Source organism: Tachyglossus aculeatus, chromosome 9 (assembly GCF_015852505.1).
Source record: "Tachyglossus aculeatus isolate mTacAcu1 chromosome 9, mTacAcu1.pri, whole genome shotgun sequence".
Lineage (NCBI taxonomy): Eukaryota > Metazoa > Chordata > Mammalia > Monotremata > Tachyglossidae > Tachyglossus > Tachyglossus aculeatus.
Window position 1 is genome coordinate 55,548,564 of NC_052074.1, and position 20,517 is coordinate 55,569,080.

The window sequence follows — 20,517 nt, forward strand, 5'->3', positions numbered from 1 at the left end:
ATAGTTAGTTGGGGCAGTCAACAAAGAGTGATAAGTGCAAAGAAAAATCACATAAGGGAGAAAGCAGAGGCAGCGGCTATTTAAATAGCTACAAGTGACCTTATCAATAACCCAGTTTAACCTTTAAATTGTCTCCAAGTGGAATATAAAAATTGTACTGTTAGTATGCACTAGTTCTATTTTCATCACTATGGAGTGCTAGTGTAAAAAGAATCCAGACTTATTGAACGAAAAATATACCTCTTTAAACTTCAGAAGAAACTGTGTGGAATCCATATCCAAAGGTAAATTCATTTCTTCGTTTTCAGGTAAATAAAACACCTCTACTGATTTTGCATGCAAATGAGATTCGAGGCTGTCTTCATCATCATAGTCATCATCCTGAAAACAAAAAAGAAGCATAGTTTTGTAGTGACCAGGTAATATTTGTCTAACAAAAAGCAAATGGCATTACAATATTCCACCCCTTTCAACTTGCCCTAAAGTTGTATTCTAAAATATTACATCCAAAAAAACAAGATTCCTTTTTCACTTCTTCTAAATCTGACTTTAGTTGCTCTCGCAACTGTGTCTATGTTGGCCAGAGAGATGGAGGCAAGAAAGACATTCACTGGGCATGACTGACCTGAAGCCAGAGTATGCAGTTAGATGGGTAGGGTTGAAAGCGAAGGTCGTCCTACACCACAACTGACTGACTTCAGCAGGAGAAAAGTAACTGTGTCATTCTCACTTTGGTGTCTTTGCCTGGTGACTAGGCAATCCTGGTCTCCCAGCCTAACCTGCTCTGCCCTCTCCTCACTCTTTAAACTTTCCCTTCCTTCTCCCCACCAACTCCTCCTTATAGCTGTTTTACACTGCTTCCCTATTTTTTCATCTCTCCCTTACATTCTTCTCAAAATCCATGCCCCTATATTTTGCATGTTCTCCCCGGCTCCCTCATCTGAATCCCTCCATTCTTTTAGTCTGTTTCTTGTCACGTTGACATTCCCAGCTGTTGTTTCTGAGTCCGCCATGGCCTTGGGGACCAGACCAGGGGAGAACTGCTCTTGCCCTCCCCTTCCTTCATCTCACCACAATCCCTGCACCTGTGGAAATCCTAAGAGCTATAGTTGGTGATGGTGTTGGTTCGGCCATGAAATAGGATTGTTCGCTTGTTTTTGTTTTGTTTTTTTTAAAGATGAGGCTGTAGGGGAACCACAGAGTAGAGGCTGAGGAAGAACTGAGAGGGCACGTAGAAGCCACAAAAAACCACTTTAAGGATGCATTTGGGGGATGGAGGGAGGAGAAGAGAGAGGGATTACGGAAGGGCAGAAAGGTGGGGTTTCTTTATTGCCAGACAGAGGTTGGCAATACACTGAAGTAAAAGTCAGTAGTGCTGTCACACCACTATAAGGAACACTCCAATGGAAAGAACGTTTCTGTGGGGCTTTCCTTACTGAAGAAAAGAGGGCCAAAAGAGTCAAAAGAGAGAGGCGTGCAAACAGGCTGGTAGAGAAAGAATATAAGAAAGCTGAGTTTTTAGCTTCCCTGCTGATTTTTGAAGGTTTCAGCTAGTCTTAAATGACTTTAGCCATTCCACAGAACCAATATTTTAGTAGTTGGCACAATTCTTACTTTTCCCCCCATTCTCCTAAAATTTCCTGCCGAGGATCCTCTTCTGCAAACTGACTGGAATTTTTATACCTCCCCCTTAGTTTAGAGTTTCCTTCCCATTATGTGTTCAAGTGCTCCACTAAGTGCTCTGCCACTTAACAGCTGTGTGACTTTGGGCAAGTCACTTCACTTCTCTGTGCCTCAGTTACCTCATCTGTATAATGGGGATTAAGTCTGTGAGCCCCACATGGGACAACCTGATTACTTTGTATCTACCCCAGTACTTAGAACAGTGCTAGGCACATAGTAAGTGCTTAACAAATACCATCACTATTATTATTAAAATTTACCTTAAAAATTTTCCCCCTCTCCAATCTCAAAAAATCTATTCTTTTCCCTAAGGGAATTTAATTCCTTCTAATAAACAACAGTTTATTCCACTGAAACATTGTAGTTTTTCCTTTAAAGGACTCAAAATGGAGCAAAGACTGCATACACTTGGGATCCAAAAACTATTCTATAAAAAAACTATGAGATCTCTAATTCCCACAGAATAATTACTTATTCCCAGAGTAATAAAAATCAAAGCACGATCCTAGCATTTTATAAAAACTTAGTTGACATTCCCAGCTAATATAACAAAAGTGCTTGCCAGATAAATGACAGATTTATTATTAATTCCTTTGGCCCAGTATCTCAAAGCCAGCATCCACCCCAGGGTTCATTTTCATTAAATCCCTATAAGTTTGTTTGCTTTTAGCCCATTATCATTGAGTTGGCTGGTGTAAGAAATGCTTCCTTGTTCAAGAGCCTCAGGCTTCAGTCAACTCATCTCTAGCTCTGGCAACTATCTAAATGTCAGTCACATAATCCTTCAGGTGTTCCCAGCTTTCAATGGTGGAACTGATTAAGTACTAACCATGTGGCAAGTGCTGGGCTAAACACAGGGGTAGACACAAGATAATCAGACTAGACACAGTCCCAGTTCCAAAGGGGGCTCAGTCTAAGAGGGAGGAGGAACAGGTACTTTATCCCCATTGTACAGATGAAGAAACGGAGGCAAACAGAAATAAAGGAACTTGCCCAAGGTCACACAGCAGGCAAGTGGTAGAGCTGCGGGCGTCTCTCCTCACATTTCATTCCTATAGTTCTAGTCCTCCCAACGGTAATCTCTCACTCTATCTCAAACCACTCCATGAACAGCCCCTTCTCAGGGTGGATACACAATCCCTAGTTTAAGTACAAATCTCTACACCACTCCTTCCCCCTTCTGTCCCAATGTGCTTTTAGGAAAGGAAGAATGTGTAACTCCCCTTATCAACTAAATAACAGGGACCAGAATGGGAGGCCAGGTCAAGAGAAGCAAAAGAGCCTTAGAATAGGGTTGCGAAGAAGGGAGCAGGACCGTCTCTATATGTTGCCAACTTGTACTTCCCAAGCACTTAGTACAGTACTCTGCACACAGTAAGCACTCAATAAATACGACTGAATGAATGAAAAGGGAGCCCATCACTGTTGCTTCAAGCCCTAGTGACGGGGCAGTCAAATCATGCAATCAATAGTGTTGAGTGCCTACTATATGCAGAGAACTGTACTAAGAACTTGGGAAAGGACCACAGATTAAGAAACAAATACCCTGCCCTCAAGAACTTTACATCTAAAATGGTTGCAAAGAAACAAAGGAAGTAATTCTCCCTGAATTCTGCTCTATAATCAAATTTTCTGAATGCTCAGCAAGAAAATGTAATGATTCATTCAATCATATTTATTGAAAACTTACTGTGTGCAGAACACTGTACTAAGCACTTATAATAATGGCATTTGTTAAGTGCTTACTCTGTGCCAAGCACTGTTCTAAGCACTATGGGGGATACAAGGTAATCAGGTTGTCCCACATGGGCCTCACAGTTTTAATCCCCATTTTCCAGATGAGGTGACAGACACAGAGAAGTTAAGTGACTTGCCCAAAGTCACACAGCTGACAAGTGGCAGAAATGGGATTAGAACCCATGACCTCTGACTCCCAAGCCTATACTCTTTCCACTGAGCCATGCTGATTCCAAGATACTTAGTAACATGAGACAAATGTACATTTTCTGCAATCCACATAATACCTGTTCAGTATCCTCCTGGGCATAATGCTGTTCGTACAAGCATCTCTCTTGTTCCAACGTCTCACTGATGAGACGGGCTACTTCACTTAGTGTTCCTGGTTTCTCACGTCCTATTAGAAATCTAGTCAAAAATCCAAGACAAATTATGCTCTTATAGTTAAACATTTAAATAATAATTAGAAAGTTTTTAAATAACTGAATAAGTCATCATCTGTTAGCTTCTTCAGGCTATGATAAAAGAAAACTGATAGAAACCGATTTAATTCATGAGCTAAAAATACACCTGTATGGAAGCCCGCTGCATTATCCCCTACACGCACCTCGGAGAAGACTGACCATCTCAAGAGTGTGTGAATAGACCAAAAACTATTTAAAAGTTAGCAGAAAAAATGCCATGCTTAATTTTCTCCTGTAAGCAGTGAATTTAATTTCACGGGTGTTTCCCCCATCCCACACCTTCCTACATAATGAAAATTTCAATATAAAAATCACTTATTATTGTATCATTACAAAGAATTATAGTAAATTATACCTACCTGACAGTCCCTTTTGTATTTTTGAGTATAGTGGCAGCAAACAACTGAGTTACTCCTACTAAACTTGTACCATCAACCTCAACGATTTGGTCATTTACTTGGATCCTGAAAATAGAAATTAAATGTAACTACCATTTTAAAAAATCCTTATAAGAGACCTCTTATTAAAGGCATTGACTCAGTTATTTCTCCTACTTGGCTTCTACTATTCCAGCAATCCCATAGCTTTTATACATGGCTCTGTGAACTATTTGCTTATATATTTGATATTTGTGTATCTTCATGTAATTTGTATGTATTTGTATTTGATCTATTTCCTGACTAGATTAGAAGATCCTCAAAATAGGAATCACGTTTTTAATTCCCCACACAACCAAGAAGCACCATGCACTGATTAGCTGGTACTCATTCAGTGTGTTTTTTGACTAACTTTCTTATTAGGATAACGATCATAAAGACAATTCCTTTGATAACTACTGGTAATTAAGAAAGTTTATCACAACCAGTTTGCATTCAATAAACCCAAAGTAGTTTAGTTAGTCTTTTGAAGAACAATGTGGCAATTAATACATCTAGTGTCTGCTACTTGGAGTTCACTGGAGAGAAGAACTGAATTAAAATAAATTAGTTAAGGGGTTTCAATCAATCAATCATATTTTTTGAGCGCTTACTGTGTGCAGAGCATTATACTAAGCGCTTGGGAAGCACAAGTTGGCAACATATAGAGACAGTCCCTACCCAACAGTGGGCTCACAGTCTCGAAGGGAGAGACAGAGAACAAAACCAAACATACTAACAAAATAAAATAAAAAGAATAGATATGTACAAGAAAGATAAATAAATAAATAAATAGAATAATAAATATGTACAAACATATATACATATATATATATATATATACACATATATATATTTTACTGCACAGGAGTTTACTTAATGTACACAGACCTTGATTCTCTAATTAAAGTCTACCAGATTTTTTGAGGGACTTTTAGTACACCTATGTGTGTGTTTCAACAATTATGAATATTTACAAGAATATATTGTAACTACCCTGAGCCCTGGATCACCTCCAGAGTATGTTTCCTCTGCTCAAATTCATGAGCTGCAGAGCACCCCTGGAGGAAATCCAGATATCAAGCCAAGCTCATTCATCTCAAGTTCATACTCACTTGCTTTCACTCTGCTCCCTCCTCTGCCCAGCAATATTATTTCTCCATCTTTATGGACTCTCATGCCCACTGCCCTCACCAGCTGTTCAAACATTTAACTCCCCTCAAACCCCCTGTTCCCCTATGCCTTCACCAGCACCTCTTACCCATAATGACCTGGCCACCGACTTTACTGAGAAAATTGAAGCCATCAGGCATGATCTCCCTAAAATCTCTCCTGCTCCTCCCCAGTCCCTCCTTCCTCCTGCCCCTACTTCAACTCTCCCATTTTTCTCACAGAATCTCAAAAACCTTCAGGACATCACTACTTGGAGGTCCGACCAACACCTCAAACTAAGCATGTCCAAAACAGAACTCATTTTCCTAAGCAAACCCTGTCTTCCCCTTAACTTTCCCATCACTGTAGACAACACCACCACCCTCCTTGTCTCAAACTTGTAACTTCGGCATTCTCCTCTTTTAATCTCTTTTATTCTATCCACATATTCAGTGTCACCAAATCCTGTCAGTTCTACCTTCACAACATTACTAAAATCTGGCCTTTCCTCTCCAAATTCTGTTATATTATACTTTCCCCAGCAGTGCTCTGCACCCAGTAAGCACTCAGTACAATGGACTGATACACTACTCACCACCTCTCCTCCAAGAGGCCTTCCCAAGGCCCTCTTTTCCTCTTCTCCTACTCCCTTCTGTGTCAACCTGACTTGCTCCCTTTATTCATCTCTCCTCCCAGCCCCACCGTACTTCTGTACATATCTGTAATTTCATTTATTTCTATTAATTTCTGTCTTTCCCTCTAGACTGCAAGCTCGTTGTGGGCTGGGAATGGGTCTGTTATATTTTACTCTCCCAAGCCCTTAAGATCTGCACATAATAGGTGCTCAATAATATGACTGAATGAATGAACCTCTCACCCCACCTTGAAGTCTTACTAAAATCACATCTCTTTCAAGAGGCCTTCCCCAACTTCCCCTTCTGCGTCACCCTGGATCTGCATCCTTTAAGCACTTGACATTCACCCCCCTATCAGACCCACGGCACTTATGGACAATATCTGTAATTTATTTTAATGTCTGCCTCCCCCTGTAGACTGTAAGCCCCTTCTGGGCAGGAAACACATCTACCAATTCAGTTGTACTGTACTTTCCCAGGAGCTTAGACAGTGCTCTACACGACGTAAGTGCTCAAAAAATACCACTGATTGATATCTTTCATCTTAAAATAAGGTCAAGTCTGCAGTAAATTCCTTTATAATTTTAAAAACTTAAAATTGTAACACGGACCAAATCTGTATGGGGGATAGCACTGATTTGGAAAGAACTCTGTGAATCCTTAAGTTTCCTAATGCCAAAGGTGGAAATGTCTTCATCTTCAACCCAATTTCAAGGGATAAAGGAGTAATTATCCCTTTTATCTCATTTTTCAGGATGGCTGAAAAAAAGCCTTTTGTTTGGGCCTAATAAATAGATTTTTTTACTATGTACTTGAGCATGCCTCCTGATTTGTCTGGAAACCCATCTGAATGACAGCTGCTACCCAAAATGCAGAAAGCTCTTTGTCATTCCAGTTGGCTTGGATTCTGTAGGCTGCATTTTAAGTTCATAAGGCAGGAGGATAAAAGAACAGGGATGGGCATTCAGAAAGCCTAAAATGCTTTCAGGCAAAGTGCTATTTTTGACATGTATGGGAATCAGTAATGTACAATTTGTTTCCACATTTAGTTTAAATCTATCACAATATTCAGAATGAAAAAAGAAAGCTTGATTAAAGAGAGAGCTATAATAGAATGGAGGAGAAATTCTGTCATAAACATGTTTTGGAACCAATGGCTAAATCTTTCCTTGCCTAATCTATGTGTTTTCAAAAATAAAAATCCCACTTACCCATTAGCTTTATCAAAAAAAGTTTCAAAGAAAAACTTATGATGAATGGGAGTTCACCACAGATCATAAATTAAAAATTATGTAGCAGTCCAGGACACACACACATACACACACATACCCCCAAGTTTTTACTTTTACAAATTAAAATGCCCTGTAACTTATTATAATAAGCCCACTAATCCTGGGAGAATTAATACTATTTGGCTAATAACAAACACCAGTCTTAATTCCCTGGTGGTTTTGTGTGCCTGGTTCTAATTCATTCATTCAATCATATTTATTCAGTGCTTACTGTGTGTACAGCACTGTACTAAGCGCTTGGAAAGTACAATTCGACAACAGGTAGAGACAGCCCCTATCCAACAATGGGCTCACAGTCTAGAATGGGGAGACAGACAACAAAACAAGTAGACAGACATCAATAGCATAATAATAATAATTGTTTAAAGATAGTTTGGATGCAGTTTAAATGTGATATCAATTTTTAGATACTCGGGCTTTTTTAAATTTGAAGCTCATATTTCTTACATAGGCTTTCTGTTGGTAAAATTACCAAGCTAATCTTCATCTGATGTTCTGTGAATATATAAAGTCTCCGAGTCATGAAGATTTATGATAGTGTGCCTCCAAAATACAAAGAGTAAAAGATTTACTTGAACACTAAATTATCAGGTCCATCAAGAAGATATGGAAGGATCAAGGACAGAAGGTGTTCTTCGTAATCTTATGTTAGAAGAAAGATGAATTAGACACGAGTGAGTGATTACTACAACCATGGATCTACAAATGGGAAAGTCTAGTCGTGAAAGCCAGGCAAATCTGTTTCATGTTGAAGAGAGTGGTAGAAATTATAAAAAGGGTAAGTGCCCAAATAAGTTGGCTGAACTTTCTTCAATCAATCAATCGCATTTATTGAGCGCTTACTGTGTGCAGAGCACTGTACTAAGCGCTTGGGAAGTACAAGATGGCAACATATAGAGACAGTCCCTACCCAACAGTGGGCTCACAGTCTAAAAGGGGGAGACAGAGAACAAAACCAAACATACCAACAAAATAAAATAAATAGAATAGATATGTACAAGTAAAATAAATATATAAATAGAGTAATAAATATGTACAGACATATATACATATATCCAGGTGCTGTGGGGAAGGGAAGGAGGTAAGATGGGGGGGATGGAGAGGGGGACGAGGGCCCCTTATTGCCCAGGGGTCTAGGTGAAGGGCAGAGGGTTTCTTGCATGAGAAAGAACAGAGAGAAGAACTGGAAGAGAGAGGGCAGAAAGGATCTAGCACTGCTAAATGAACCAAGGAAGTGCTTATTTCTAGTAATGTGAACAAGAAATCACTTGGATTCTGCCATTTCTGAGACTGTTTGGGTCATGCAAGGGCTGTAGAACTAGGCCAACCTCTCCTGTTCAGATCCACGGTCTCCCTGTTCCTTTCTGGAACATTTCTTAGCTCTGAGCAACCCAATGGTGATGGCAGGAAGGGAAAGGGAGAAGAAAGGCTGTGAGCACATCACTGTCACCTCTTTCTTCCCAGAAATCAGGCTCAGGGCAGGGGTTAAGGAAGAAGCATTTGTACCTGGATGGCTAGGGAAGTAATAGCTGAGGAGCCAAGCCAGCGGCACAGGGTCAGGGAAGCATCTTCTCAGTGTGGTTCTGAGTTTTAACAGAGTCTTTGGAATCAAGAGGACGTGGATTCTAATCCCAGCTCTGCCACTTCCCTGCTGTGTGACCTTGGGCAAGTCACAACTTCCCTGTGCCTCGGTTCCCTCATCTGTAAAGTGAGGATTCAATACCTCCTTCTTAGACTGTGAGCCCCATGGGGGCTTGAATATCTTGTATCTACCCCAATGCTCACTACAGTGCTTGACACATAGTAAGCACTTAAATACCATGGGAAAAAAAAAAGGTAATGTATAAACTTACCGTCCATCTCTTTGTGCAGCACCTCCTTCAGTTATCGTTTTCACAAAAATTCCCAGCTTCTCCAAGCCCTGGTCTGCCCCAACACCCATTCCAATGATACTAATTCCTAGGCCACTATCTCCTGTAAAAATTGAAAGTGAAGCACAGTCAAAAATTCAAAGTATACTGCAATTATAAAATACACATATAATTAAGCAGTTAATCATTAGTTTTCAAAATTAATGTTTTCCTGAATAGTATTTTATATTGAAAATATTTTTCTCAGATTAGAGTGCTACTACTGGTGAAAATGAAATATCTAATTAAAATATAGTTGAATGACCTTAGACTTATAACCACTACCCTATCACTAAACTCACCCTTTTCAAGTTCTACAGGGAATACTTCCATTTTTTCCACCCTTTTCTCCAATTCATATTCAGCTGATGCTGCCACAGGATCAACCTCTTCATTACGTCTGTCATAATCTTCATTTGAATAGGTACTGAAAACCTTTAAAAGGAATCAGAGAAAACAAAATTGAACAATGGCTAATTATAAATATCAGTCAGTGCTATGAAATACAAACTGCAGTTCTTAATATTTATATTTCCACTTGGGGGGGCACCTGCAAAAGAAATTAAATTGAGGTAGAGCAATGTGTCCACCAACTCTGTTATACTTTACCCTCCCAAGCAATTAGTACAGTGCTATGCATACAGTAAGTGCTCAATAAATACCACTGACTGACTGAATGGTCACTGCACACTCAGTGGATGCTAGAGCCAAAAAATAAAATGCTTTATATTGAATATCTATCCCCCACAGGACATACCAGAGTCATGGAGTGGCAATTTTTACCGGGGTGCAGTAAGGTAGGTTTACTGAGTCAACATCAGCTTTTGGAAGCCTCACTTTAGAGATAACTATTTTTAATTTGACACATGTTCACCCTCTCAGACTATGTATTGACTTTTAAATATTTTAAGTGACATTTCTTTTATTATATTAGTAAAACCCACAGTATAATTTCCTGGCAGCTACAGGCTAGCATCTGAGTTAAGATCTCCTCAGAAGAAAGTATACAATGAAGTTTACTGTCTATATTAATGAGATACATGAGTAGCATAGATAACTCATTGCCATGCCATACCAAGAGGTTTGGTATTAAGAGATAAAACCTGAATAGCTAATAAGTAACCAAATCAAATTCAGAAATTTCACCTTATGTCCTATACCCCATTCTTTGTAAGCACTGCATATTTGGATGGAGTGCTTACAAGCACCAAGAAAGTCAAAGGTGCAAATTTGAAAAAACAAAAACAAAAAAGCACAAATAGGAAATCAGCCTTAAAAAAAGATGAAAGTAATTTTAATTCCAAATTCTGAAAAACATCTCACCAGGCCAGATGAAGGGAAAAGAGGAAAAAAAGGCAGGAGAGGGTAAATATTAAAGAAAATGGATTCTTCTTGCAGGATGGTGGAAGTCCCTGTGCTTAGAACAGTGCTTGGCCCAACAAGTACCATAATTATTACTGTAACAATCACCGCCCGAAGAGAAAACACAAAGGAAAGTCAACAAACATGACAATGATTCAAAGACTATGTAAGCAACAACTGTATCTGGCTTGATCATCTTGTACATAATAATGATAATAATAATGGTATTTGTTAAACACTTACTATGTGCTAGGCATTGTACTAAGTTCTGGGGTGGACATGACCAAATCAGGTTGAACACAGTCCCTGTCCCACATAGGTAACCGAGGCACAGAGAAGTGAAGTGACTTGCCCAAGGCCACACAGCAGACAAGAGGCGGAGCTGGGATTAGAACCCATGACCCAACTCACAGGCCCACGCTCTATCTACTGCGCGATGCTCAACACATAATAAGTGCCTAACAAGTACCATAAAAGAATAAAATCCAAGTTTGGATGCTAAAAAAGAGGGCATTAAATGGCAACAATGCTCCTTTGAGATTTCAATTCATTATACTGTCAGCATGTGGAAGTTAATTCCCGAAAAGTTTCACTAAAAGATATTGCAGCTGTCTAGTTTTTACAAAATTTCAAAACAGTGGAAGCCTGAAGCGTAAACTAGTTGCGAATAGTCATACTAAATTATGTTGAAGGACTGAAAACGAGGCACTGAAAAAATGATTTCCAATGTTTTTCTATTGAAAACAAGAGCTGCCCTCGAACATGCACGTCCCACCACATTTGCAAGCTTGAATTACCAGCTCTTAGAACAAAACTGTCTTGTCTTATGCTGTCAAGTCATCTGCAACGCTCAGCGACTCCATGGACATATCTCTCCCAGAACACCCCACCTCCATCTGCAATCGTTCTGGTAGTTTACCCATAGAATTTTCTTGGTAAAAATAAGGAAGTGGTTTACTATTGCCTTCTTCTGTACAGTAAACTTGAGCCTCTGCCCTCGACTCTTTCCCGTGCCGCTGCTGCCCAGCACAGGTGAGTTTTGACTTGTAGCAGATTGCCTTCCAGTTGCTAGCCACTGCCCAAGCTAGGAATGGGACGGGTATGCCTCTGCTTGACTTTCTCTCCCATAGCTGAGACTGGTAGAGTACTGGAAACGCTCCAGGTGTGATCCCGAGAAGGGGGCTAGATCAGAATAAGAGATTCCAATTCTCTCCTTCTTGAACTTTGCGTAACTTTGACTCACTATAAGCACCTCTCTTCAGAGCTTCCATTTATGGCCCTGCAAATGGTAGGCTGTCTACTTCTGGAAAACCAGAGTTGAGCCCAGATAATTCAATACACTTTGAAGTCCATGCATTTCACCTCAGGACTGTTCCCTCTCCTTCCACTCGCCAATTTGAGGATGCCTTTCCCACCACCCTACTGAGCCTGAGGACAGCCTCAACAACTCACTAAGGTCCAGGCAGCTGTTGTGTTCCCTGGACCAGTTTTTCTTCCTCTCACCCACTACAGTCCGGTCGGTAGCCAAGTCTGATTATGGCATCCAGAAACTTGAATGGAGAGATGTCAGATGTCAGTGCAGAAGAATTCCTCACCGTGGTCGTGTGAGAATTCATGAATGAATTTAGTGATTGAATTCATTCACATGACATTTGATCATCACTCAACAGTATGTATTGAGCACTTACTGGGTGCAGAGTACTGCATTAAGCACCTGGGAGAGTACAACAGAATTAGCAGACATGTTCCCTGCCCATAATGAGCTTACAGTCTAATAATAAAATAATGGCATTTATTAAGCGCTTACTATGTGCAAAAGCACTGTTCTAAGCGCTGGGGAGGTTACAAGGTGAGCAGGTTGTCCCATGGTGGGCTCACAGTCTTAATCCCCATTTTACAGATGAGGTAACTGAGGTACAGAGAAGTTAAGTGACTTGCCCACAGTCACATAGCTGACAATTGGAGGAGCCGGGATTTGAACCCCTGACCTCTGACTCCAAAGCCCATGCTCTTTCCACTGAGCATGAGACAGGCATTAATACGGAGCAGCATGGCCTAATAGAGTCAGCGGGCCTGGGTTCTACTCCTGGCTCCACCGTTTGACTACTGTGTGACCTTGGACAAGTCACTTCACTTCTCTGTGATTCAGTTACCCAATCTGTAAAATGGGGATCACAACTGTGAGCCCTGTGTGGGTTGTTCAACTTGACTATCCTGTATCAACCCCAGAGATTATTAGTAGAGGGCCTGGCACGTAGTAAGTATTTAAATGCCATAAAACAAAGTTCCTTGTTTGCTTCCAAATGTTTACCAATGCACTTTAAATTAAAAACTACCTAAACGTGCAAAGCGGTGGGGAGAGGTTTATAAATATGCTTATTTTGGAAGGCAGAAGCAATTTGAGGAAGGTGAGGGCAGCCAATCAGGACTACCTCCTTGAACATGGTAGCTATACTCATTCCACTATTCTTATTTTTTAAAAATCCATCCTACGAATTGAAACGACAATTTACAAAACTGACATTGATTTTAGAACTCTTGGTCAATGACCAGCCGGCTGCAATGCAATTATCATTCAATTCCACTTCCAAAAGAAAGGGTTAGTTTCTGCTAATAGCAAAATCTTCCTCATTCTCTACACCAATAATTATCTGCATCTACTACCCTGAACTGGTAGGTAAACTGGGAGACCCTGCCACAACTCTCTACATCTCTTGGAGAATATAGGTGCTATTTCATATTTTCTTTTAAATGAAATGTCTTACATTTCTTTTCCCCTAAACTGTTGAGCATAAAATCAAGTAAAAGGTTTAATAAAAATGTTCTGTGCTGGCTGCAAAAAAACCTTTGATCTCAGGTACAATAGTATGATTGGAAATTTTTTTTTAAAAGTGATTTACTACAACACAAGTCTTCCTTAATGAAAAGGTTTGCAAGGCCAGAACCCACAAATAAAATAACTGGGCTCTATACAATTTTTAAATTTGGCAAATATGGTATTTCAGGGCTCAAAATGCATTTCAGATTTGTCTGTGTATCCCATCTTGTTTCTAGTAGTCACCAGCAAACTAAATTAGATAAAAGACAGAAATTGAATGTTTGAAGGCTGCATATCAGGACTTAGGCGAACACACCTCAACTTATCTAAATGGAATTTAACTACTAACTAGGAGAAATACAAAGGTCATGCTCTTTATAAGGTTCATCTTTTCACCATGATTGTAGGTGACCTTAAAATGAGGTTTCTGGGGATCAGGGCAAAAATTTGCACCCAGGGTCAAAGGCAGGCAGGCATAGGTGCTTAGTACAGTGCTTTGCATACAGTAAGCACTCGATAAATACAACTGAATGAATATATAGACAAGATGGGAAGAGAACCAAATATAAAACAAGGAACCCAATGGCTAAGGAAGGATCCTGGAAACCCAGATGTTCAGGAAAGGCAACCAGGAGATGGAGCCATCACTTTGGCAAATTCATGGCATGGAGCAGATTTTCTTCAATTTGCCAAGAGGGCAAAACTAACATAGGCTACCCAGCCGTGGCTAGCGACTTCGATTTCCTCGGCCACTTTGGAAGAAATAATGACATTCATTCCCCCCAGAGTTGGCTTCCATGGTTCCCTAAGTATAAACTCCTCAACATCAGCTTTAATCTAGAGGAGCATCGGCCTGAGAGTCCGAAGGGCCTGGGTTCGATTACTGCTCCACCACTTGTCTGCTGTGTGGCTCTGGGCAAGTCACTTCATTTCCCTGCATCTGTTACCTCATCTGTAAAATGGGGATTAAGATTATAAATCCCATGTGAGACACGGACTGTGTTCAACTTAATTATCCTGCCTCCACCTTAGCGCCTAGTACAGTGCCTGGAACAATCAGCTCCCTCCTTCCAACTCACCTTGTTGAACTCTTACTACAATCCAATCAGCACACTCCGCTCCTCTAGCACAAATCTACTGTCTGTACCTAAATCTCATCTATCCCACTGCCAACACCTTGCTCACTTCCTCTCTCTGGCCTGGGCCTCCCTCCATCTTCATACCTGATAGTTCACCACTCTCCCCACCTTCAAAACCCCCCTAAAACCACATCTCTTTTAAGAGGCTTCCTGACAGTCATCAGTTCCTCTTTTGGCCCTTTCCTCTGTGTCCACTACACAATTAGCTAAATATTCCTTAAGCATTTCAATAGTCACCCTAGCCTCATATCTGGAGACTGTAAGCACCTTGTCTACCAACTCCATTGCATCGTAATTTCCCAAGCACAGCAAATGTCCAATAAATACCACTGATCGATTAGTCTCATAGGAAAGGCTTGGAATTATCAGCAGATGGTAAGAAGTCCTCTCAGTCCCAAATTCTATCAGGACACCAAGTGAAAGTGAAAACCTCCAGAGGTTGGCCACTACATCAAGACAAATTTAAATCATCAGCTTTTTTTAAAACCAGGTCTTCATTCCCTCGAAACGCATTCAGGGAGATGCCTTTATTTTATAGCCATTGGACCAATAAAAACTGTACTAGTAGTACTTAATAAGCGCTTATGGTGTGCAGAGTACTGAACTAAGTCCTGGGAGAAAATATACAGGTGGCAATTAAGCACAGTTCCTGTTCCTCATGGGGCTCACAATCTCAAAGAAATATTATGAAACATTCTTTCAAAATCTGTCTGCCAGATTCCACCTGGGAGAAGAGTCTCTAAACAATGTGCCAAAATTTTAAAATATATTTCAAGTTGAAAATAAAGTGTAATGAGGGTATCTAGGAAGTGAGGATTAAACAGTAAGAAAAAAAATGCTTCCCCACTTCATGCCAAGCACTATTCTACGTAAGCATTAGGATGTAATAATAATGGCATTTATTAAGTGCTTACTATGTGCAAAGCACTGTTCTAAGGGTATAAACAATATAAGCAGATCAGACAGTTCCTGGCCCACATGGACCTCAAAGTTTAAGGAAAGACAAGAGAAGTAGCTATGAAGGACAGGGGGAAGGCACATATATTAGTCTTAATACAAGCCAAACACTAGTTCTTTCTTACTCAGCCAACTCTCCACTACCTGTGATTATGGGGACACAATTTTAACACCTCCTCAGCTAGCCAGACTTTAGCAAATAACAAGGCAATTATTTTAAAATTAGCTTCTTTTCCAGTCTCTCATCCTCTACAGTGACAACCTAAAATCTAGGTAGGAGGGGAGAAGCAGCAGGAGTCTGGATAACTATCCTCTGGTTACTTAAAATGGTTTATTGACATATTTCTCTAGAACACACATGGCATCCTCAAAGAGTATCATATATCCTATTTTGAGCCAAACGGGAAGCAGAAACAGATTTTACTTTACCCTTACTTTCCTCTGCGGCCCTATGCACTTAGTACAGTGCTCTGCACACAGTAAGTGCTCAATAAATATGACTGAATGAATTAAAACTACAACAGAGAAGTTTCACTTGGGGCTTCTAAATTTTCAACTGAAGCACTGTGAGCCTGTAAATGAGAACATGATACACAAGTGTGTATATTTTTTCTACTGCAGTCAAGGACAGCCACCTATACAGCATCCTCTAATGGACAGTGAACATAGGGGTGAGGGGGTGGGGTGTGTGTGTGTGTATGAGAGAAAGAGAGAGAAAGAAAGAGAAAGAGAAACAGACAATAGCTGAAGAGCCCAATATGCAACTGACAGGTCATTTAAAATGTGTAGACTTTTTTCAATTGGTCAGTGGTATTCACTGTGTGCTTACTGTTTGCACAGCACAGTATAAAGTGCTTGGGAAAGTGCAGTACAATTGAGTTGGTAAATATGATCTCTGCCCACAAGGATCTTACAATCTCCAGGGAGCGGCAGACAATAAAATTTATGACAGAGTTTTTTTCTGTGCTGCTGCATTTACATTCTTCCTCATCACAATCGTCCAGAAGCCTGATTTAGACCCATCCATTTTTCATAACGGCCAAACATTACCTGGTCTGTCTTGCACTACCATCTTCCAACAATCACTGCACTGCATTATTGTTCAACATTGCACTTTGTTGTATCTTTAAAGATTTTTGCTACCCACTTCAGGGAACACGTCCACCAACTCTGTGGCATTGTACTCTCCCGAATGCTTAGTACAATGCTCTCCAGGTTGTAAGCACTCAATGAATGCCATTGATTGATTATGCCTGATCGTTTCTATTTTTTCCATGAAATTAATGGCAGGGTCACCTAGGGCAGGAGATGGGGGAGAAGGGGTGACAGGGTTTGAGGAGTGAGTTGTGGGTATGAAACAGCTGGCAGGCAACCGGCCCCAGAGTCAATAAGGATGGAGAAGTATTGTTGCTAGGCAGAGAGGTCAGAGTTATAGCATGTGTGACAACTATGGTAGGTCCAAGTCTCAAAGACATTTAAAAGGCTAGATACTACATAATGATAGCAGTTATGATATTTGTTAAATGCTTACTGTTCTAAGCGCTGGGGTAGATACAAGGTAATCAGGCTGCCCACACTGGACACCACTACATCACCACGGCTCATCGGTTTCACGGGAAACTCAATGCCAAGTTGTTGCCACATATCTTCGTTGGTTTCCTACCTCTTTGGGTAGCGGTCCTTAGTTAGTACAGGGCTTATGTAAACATTTTAGCGACCATCTTCAGCTCCTGATTCTTGGTGAAAATGTTTGAATGCAAGTGTTCTCCTGCTATGAACTGACTGGTACCTAACTGGCCTGTAGGCTTATTACCTTCCAAAGTACTGGCTGACTCTGAAGCAGTTCATTATCACCCGCAAGTGCCTCTGGAGTACAGTCATCAGTTTACAGCAGCTCTCCAATGACTTCCAGGATTTTCAATTATGCTTATAATCTTCAAATTAGAAGAGCTTCCCAAAGGATTAGAAGTACATTCTATCAAGCATCCAGGTTCTTTGTCATAACTGTGCCCAACCAATTTGCTTGTACCCACCCCAGTGTTCCTAGAGTGTCTGGAACATAGAAAACACTTAAATACCACAATTATTATTCTCATTATTATCATGTAAAACACAGCACCATAGAATTGGTTGAACAAAAACATGATCTTCTACCAAACTGCACTTTACTCCACAGGTGATAGGGAAAGGGCCAGCGAATACAGATTTAATACTGATTAAACCAACTAAGCCATTGTGGAGATCTCAGCATCCTGAGCTCTCAACGCAGTCGAATTTGTGCAGTAGCTGCCAGTGTCTAGATGTACAGATAAAATCAAAGGCTTCTACAAGGATTATACGCATAGTAGAGAGATTTATGGTTGGCTCCCTAAACAAGAAGAACATGTTTTCTGGGATGGAGTCTGAAGTCAATGAACAGCCTTGAAATGCAAAGTTAATTATTTTTCAGAATTCTGCCTAAAATCCTGCCAGCAGTGAATAGTGAAATGTCATGAAAGCTGACAGAAGTAAGCTTATTCTTGACTAATTACACTACCAATTTGAATATATATTTACTTGAATAATTACCTCTATCATAATTGTCCCCACTGCAATTCTGAAAGAGGAAATAAAATAGTATTTTTTGTACCACATAATTGTAAGCAGTGATAACCCTGTGCAGGGGAAAGAGCAGCAGCAGAAGGGTGAGCACTGGATAAAGCAGGTGAGGTGCAGTTTATTCATTAAGTCTGCCTACATTCAGGGCAGGAGCAGAAGGGCAACTGGACAAAGCAGGTGAGGGTAGATTACTCATTAACCTGCCTGGGTTGGGATAGCAGAAAGGTGAGCATGGGACAAAGCAGGTGAAGGTAGTTAATTCACTAAGGCTACCTGGGGCCAGGGTAGGAACAGAAGAATGGGAACTGGGCAAAGCAGGGAGGATAGTTCACTCATTAAGCTTGCCAGGGTGGGAGCAGAAGGGTGACCAAGAAGCAGAAACAGTATGGCTTCTTGAAAAGAGTACAGGCCTGAGAGCCAAAGGACCTGGGTTCTAACCCCCACTCTGCCACTTGTCTGCTGTGTGACCTGGGGCAAGTCACTTCTCTGAGCCTCAGTTACCTCATCTGTAGAATGGGGATTAAGACTGTGAGCCCCACGTGGGACAACCTGATCACCTTGTATCCCCCCAGCACTTAGAACAGTGCTTTGCACATAGTAAGTGCTTAACAAATGCCATCATTATTATTATTATTATTATTCACCTCTCTGTGCCTCAGTTACCCAATTTGTAAAATGGGGACAAAGACTGTGAGCCCGTTGTGGGACATGGACTGTATCCAACCTGATGCTCTTGTATCTCTCCCTGCACTGAGTACACTGACTGGCACATAGTAAGTGCTTAAACAAATGCCATTTAAAAAAAAAAATGGGCAAGGCAGTTAATTCCCTAAAACTGACAGAGGCCAGGGTGGGAGGAGCAGAACAGGGAGAACATGGAGAGCACTGCAGGGACTGAGGGAGTTAATTCACTGGATTCAGAGGTCAGGGGTTCAAATCCCTGCTCCGCCAATTGTCAGCTGTGTGACTTTGGGCAAGTCACAACTTCTCTGTGCCTCATCTGTAAAATGGAGATTAAGACTGTGAGCCCCCCGTGGGACAACCTGATCACCTTGTAACCTCTCCAGCACTTAGAACAGTGCTTTGCACTTAGTAAGTGCTTAATAAATGCCATTATTATTATTATTGTATGCAGCACTGAGGAGAGTGAAACAGAAAGGCGATGTAATCCTAAATGCCCACTTACCCTCTTTCCCCTCAAGCTCCCCTTACCGCTCTGAGTCTTTATATACTGGCCTTGCCCCGGTTTGTGATTGTGAAAATTATGGAAAATTGAGGCAAGTAAATATGGTAGCACTTTTGTTTTTACCAGGGGATTTTAAACTATTCTCACCATCCCTCTGAGGTAAGGAGGGTCAGGGTACTATCCTCATTTTGCAGCTAAGAAAACTGTCACAGAGGTTAAATGGCTTGCCTGAGGTCAAAGAGTAGGTCAGTGGTAGAACTGGGATTAGGACTCAGGTCTCAGTGACTTCCAGTCCCCTGCTCTTTCCACTTTCCAAATTGTAGTTAGTATTTTTGAAACCCTGTGACATTTTTCTTGTCTATCGGCTGTTACTTTCTCAATGTCCCCCATGTGACAGTAAAACTTTGACAGATATCCAATCAGCATAAGAATTTACTTTATCATGTACTACAATTCCACAAATGGAGTAGCCTAATCATAAAGCAATTATTCCAATACTTTTTTCATTGAAATTAAGTGCTATGAGGAACATAAACTGCAACTAAAATTACTAAAGAATGCAATATAATAACAATGATGGTATTTGTTAAGCGCTTACTATGTGCCAAGCATTGTTCATTTGCACAAATAACTTGTTCTAATACCTTTTTCATAAGTCAGAGCAATTTTCTAAGTTCAGCCTGAAGAAGTCCGAAAATTCTACACATAGGATACCAAGAACAAGTAATTATGATGCAAGTTTCCCTTAGGAAACCCTTGGTTCTAAAATCAAAACCACTTCCCACCACAATTTTGGCAATCTTACCAGATAGACTCAAAACACAAAACTTCTAATTAGCAAACCAAAAACTAATAAAACAAGCGAGAACTATTTGAGTATTTCACAGTGATTAATTATATTTTTATTGAGTCAAAATAGGTTTCCAACCCTCATCTACTTTCCTCTTTTCACTACCTAAAGTTGTAGGATAAATCTTCTAACACCCAGAATCTTGCCTGGATTTCCTTCTGGGAGTGAAGCAAATAATAGAAGCAGGCACAAATTTAACCCTAACAACAAAAAAAATAAGATTCTTAAACTTTAATTGCTTCTAAGAGTGTCAAATGTAATGCTTACATAACTGCCACTGACAATTTATATCACAAAACAGATGTTGGATGGCAATGA

At 40.4% G+C, this 20,517-nt stretch overlaps 1 protein-coding gene across 3 annotated transcripts in view; it reads right to left on the minus strand.

Moving 5' to 3' along the window:
• LOC119932180 (neurabin-1-like) overlaps positions 1 to 20,517 on the minus strand; it is an 87,445-nt gene that overhangs the window by 51,411 nt on the left and 15,517 nt on the right. For all 3 annotated transcript variants that reach the window (XM_038751124.1, XM_038751123.1, XM_038751122.1), the window contains exons 3-7: positions 9,592 to 9,724; positions 9,233 to 9,353; positions 4,244 to 4,348; positions 3,708 to 3,828; positions 241 to 381 (exon numbers count right to left, since the gene is read on the minus strand). In XM_038751124.1, the coding sequence (XP_038607052.1) occupies positions 241 to 381; positions 3,708 to 3,828; positions 4,244 to 4,348; positions 9,233 to 9,353; positions 9,592 to 9,724 (621 nt within the window). The remainder of the gene's footprint in view (positions 1 to 240; positions 382 to 3,707; positions 3,829 to 4,243; positions 4,349 to 9,232; positions 9,354 to 9,591; positions 9,725 to 20,517) is intronic.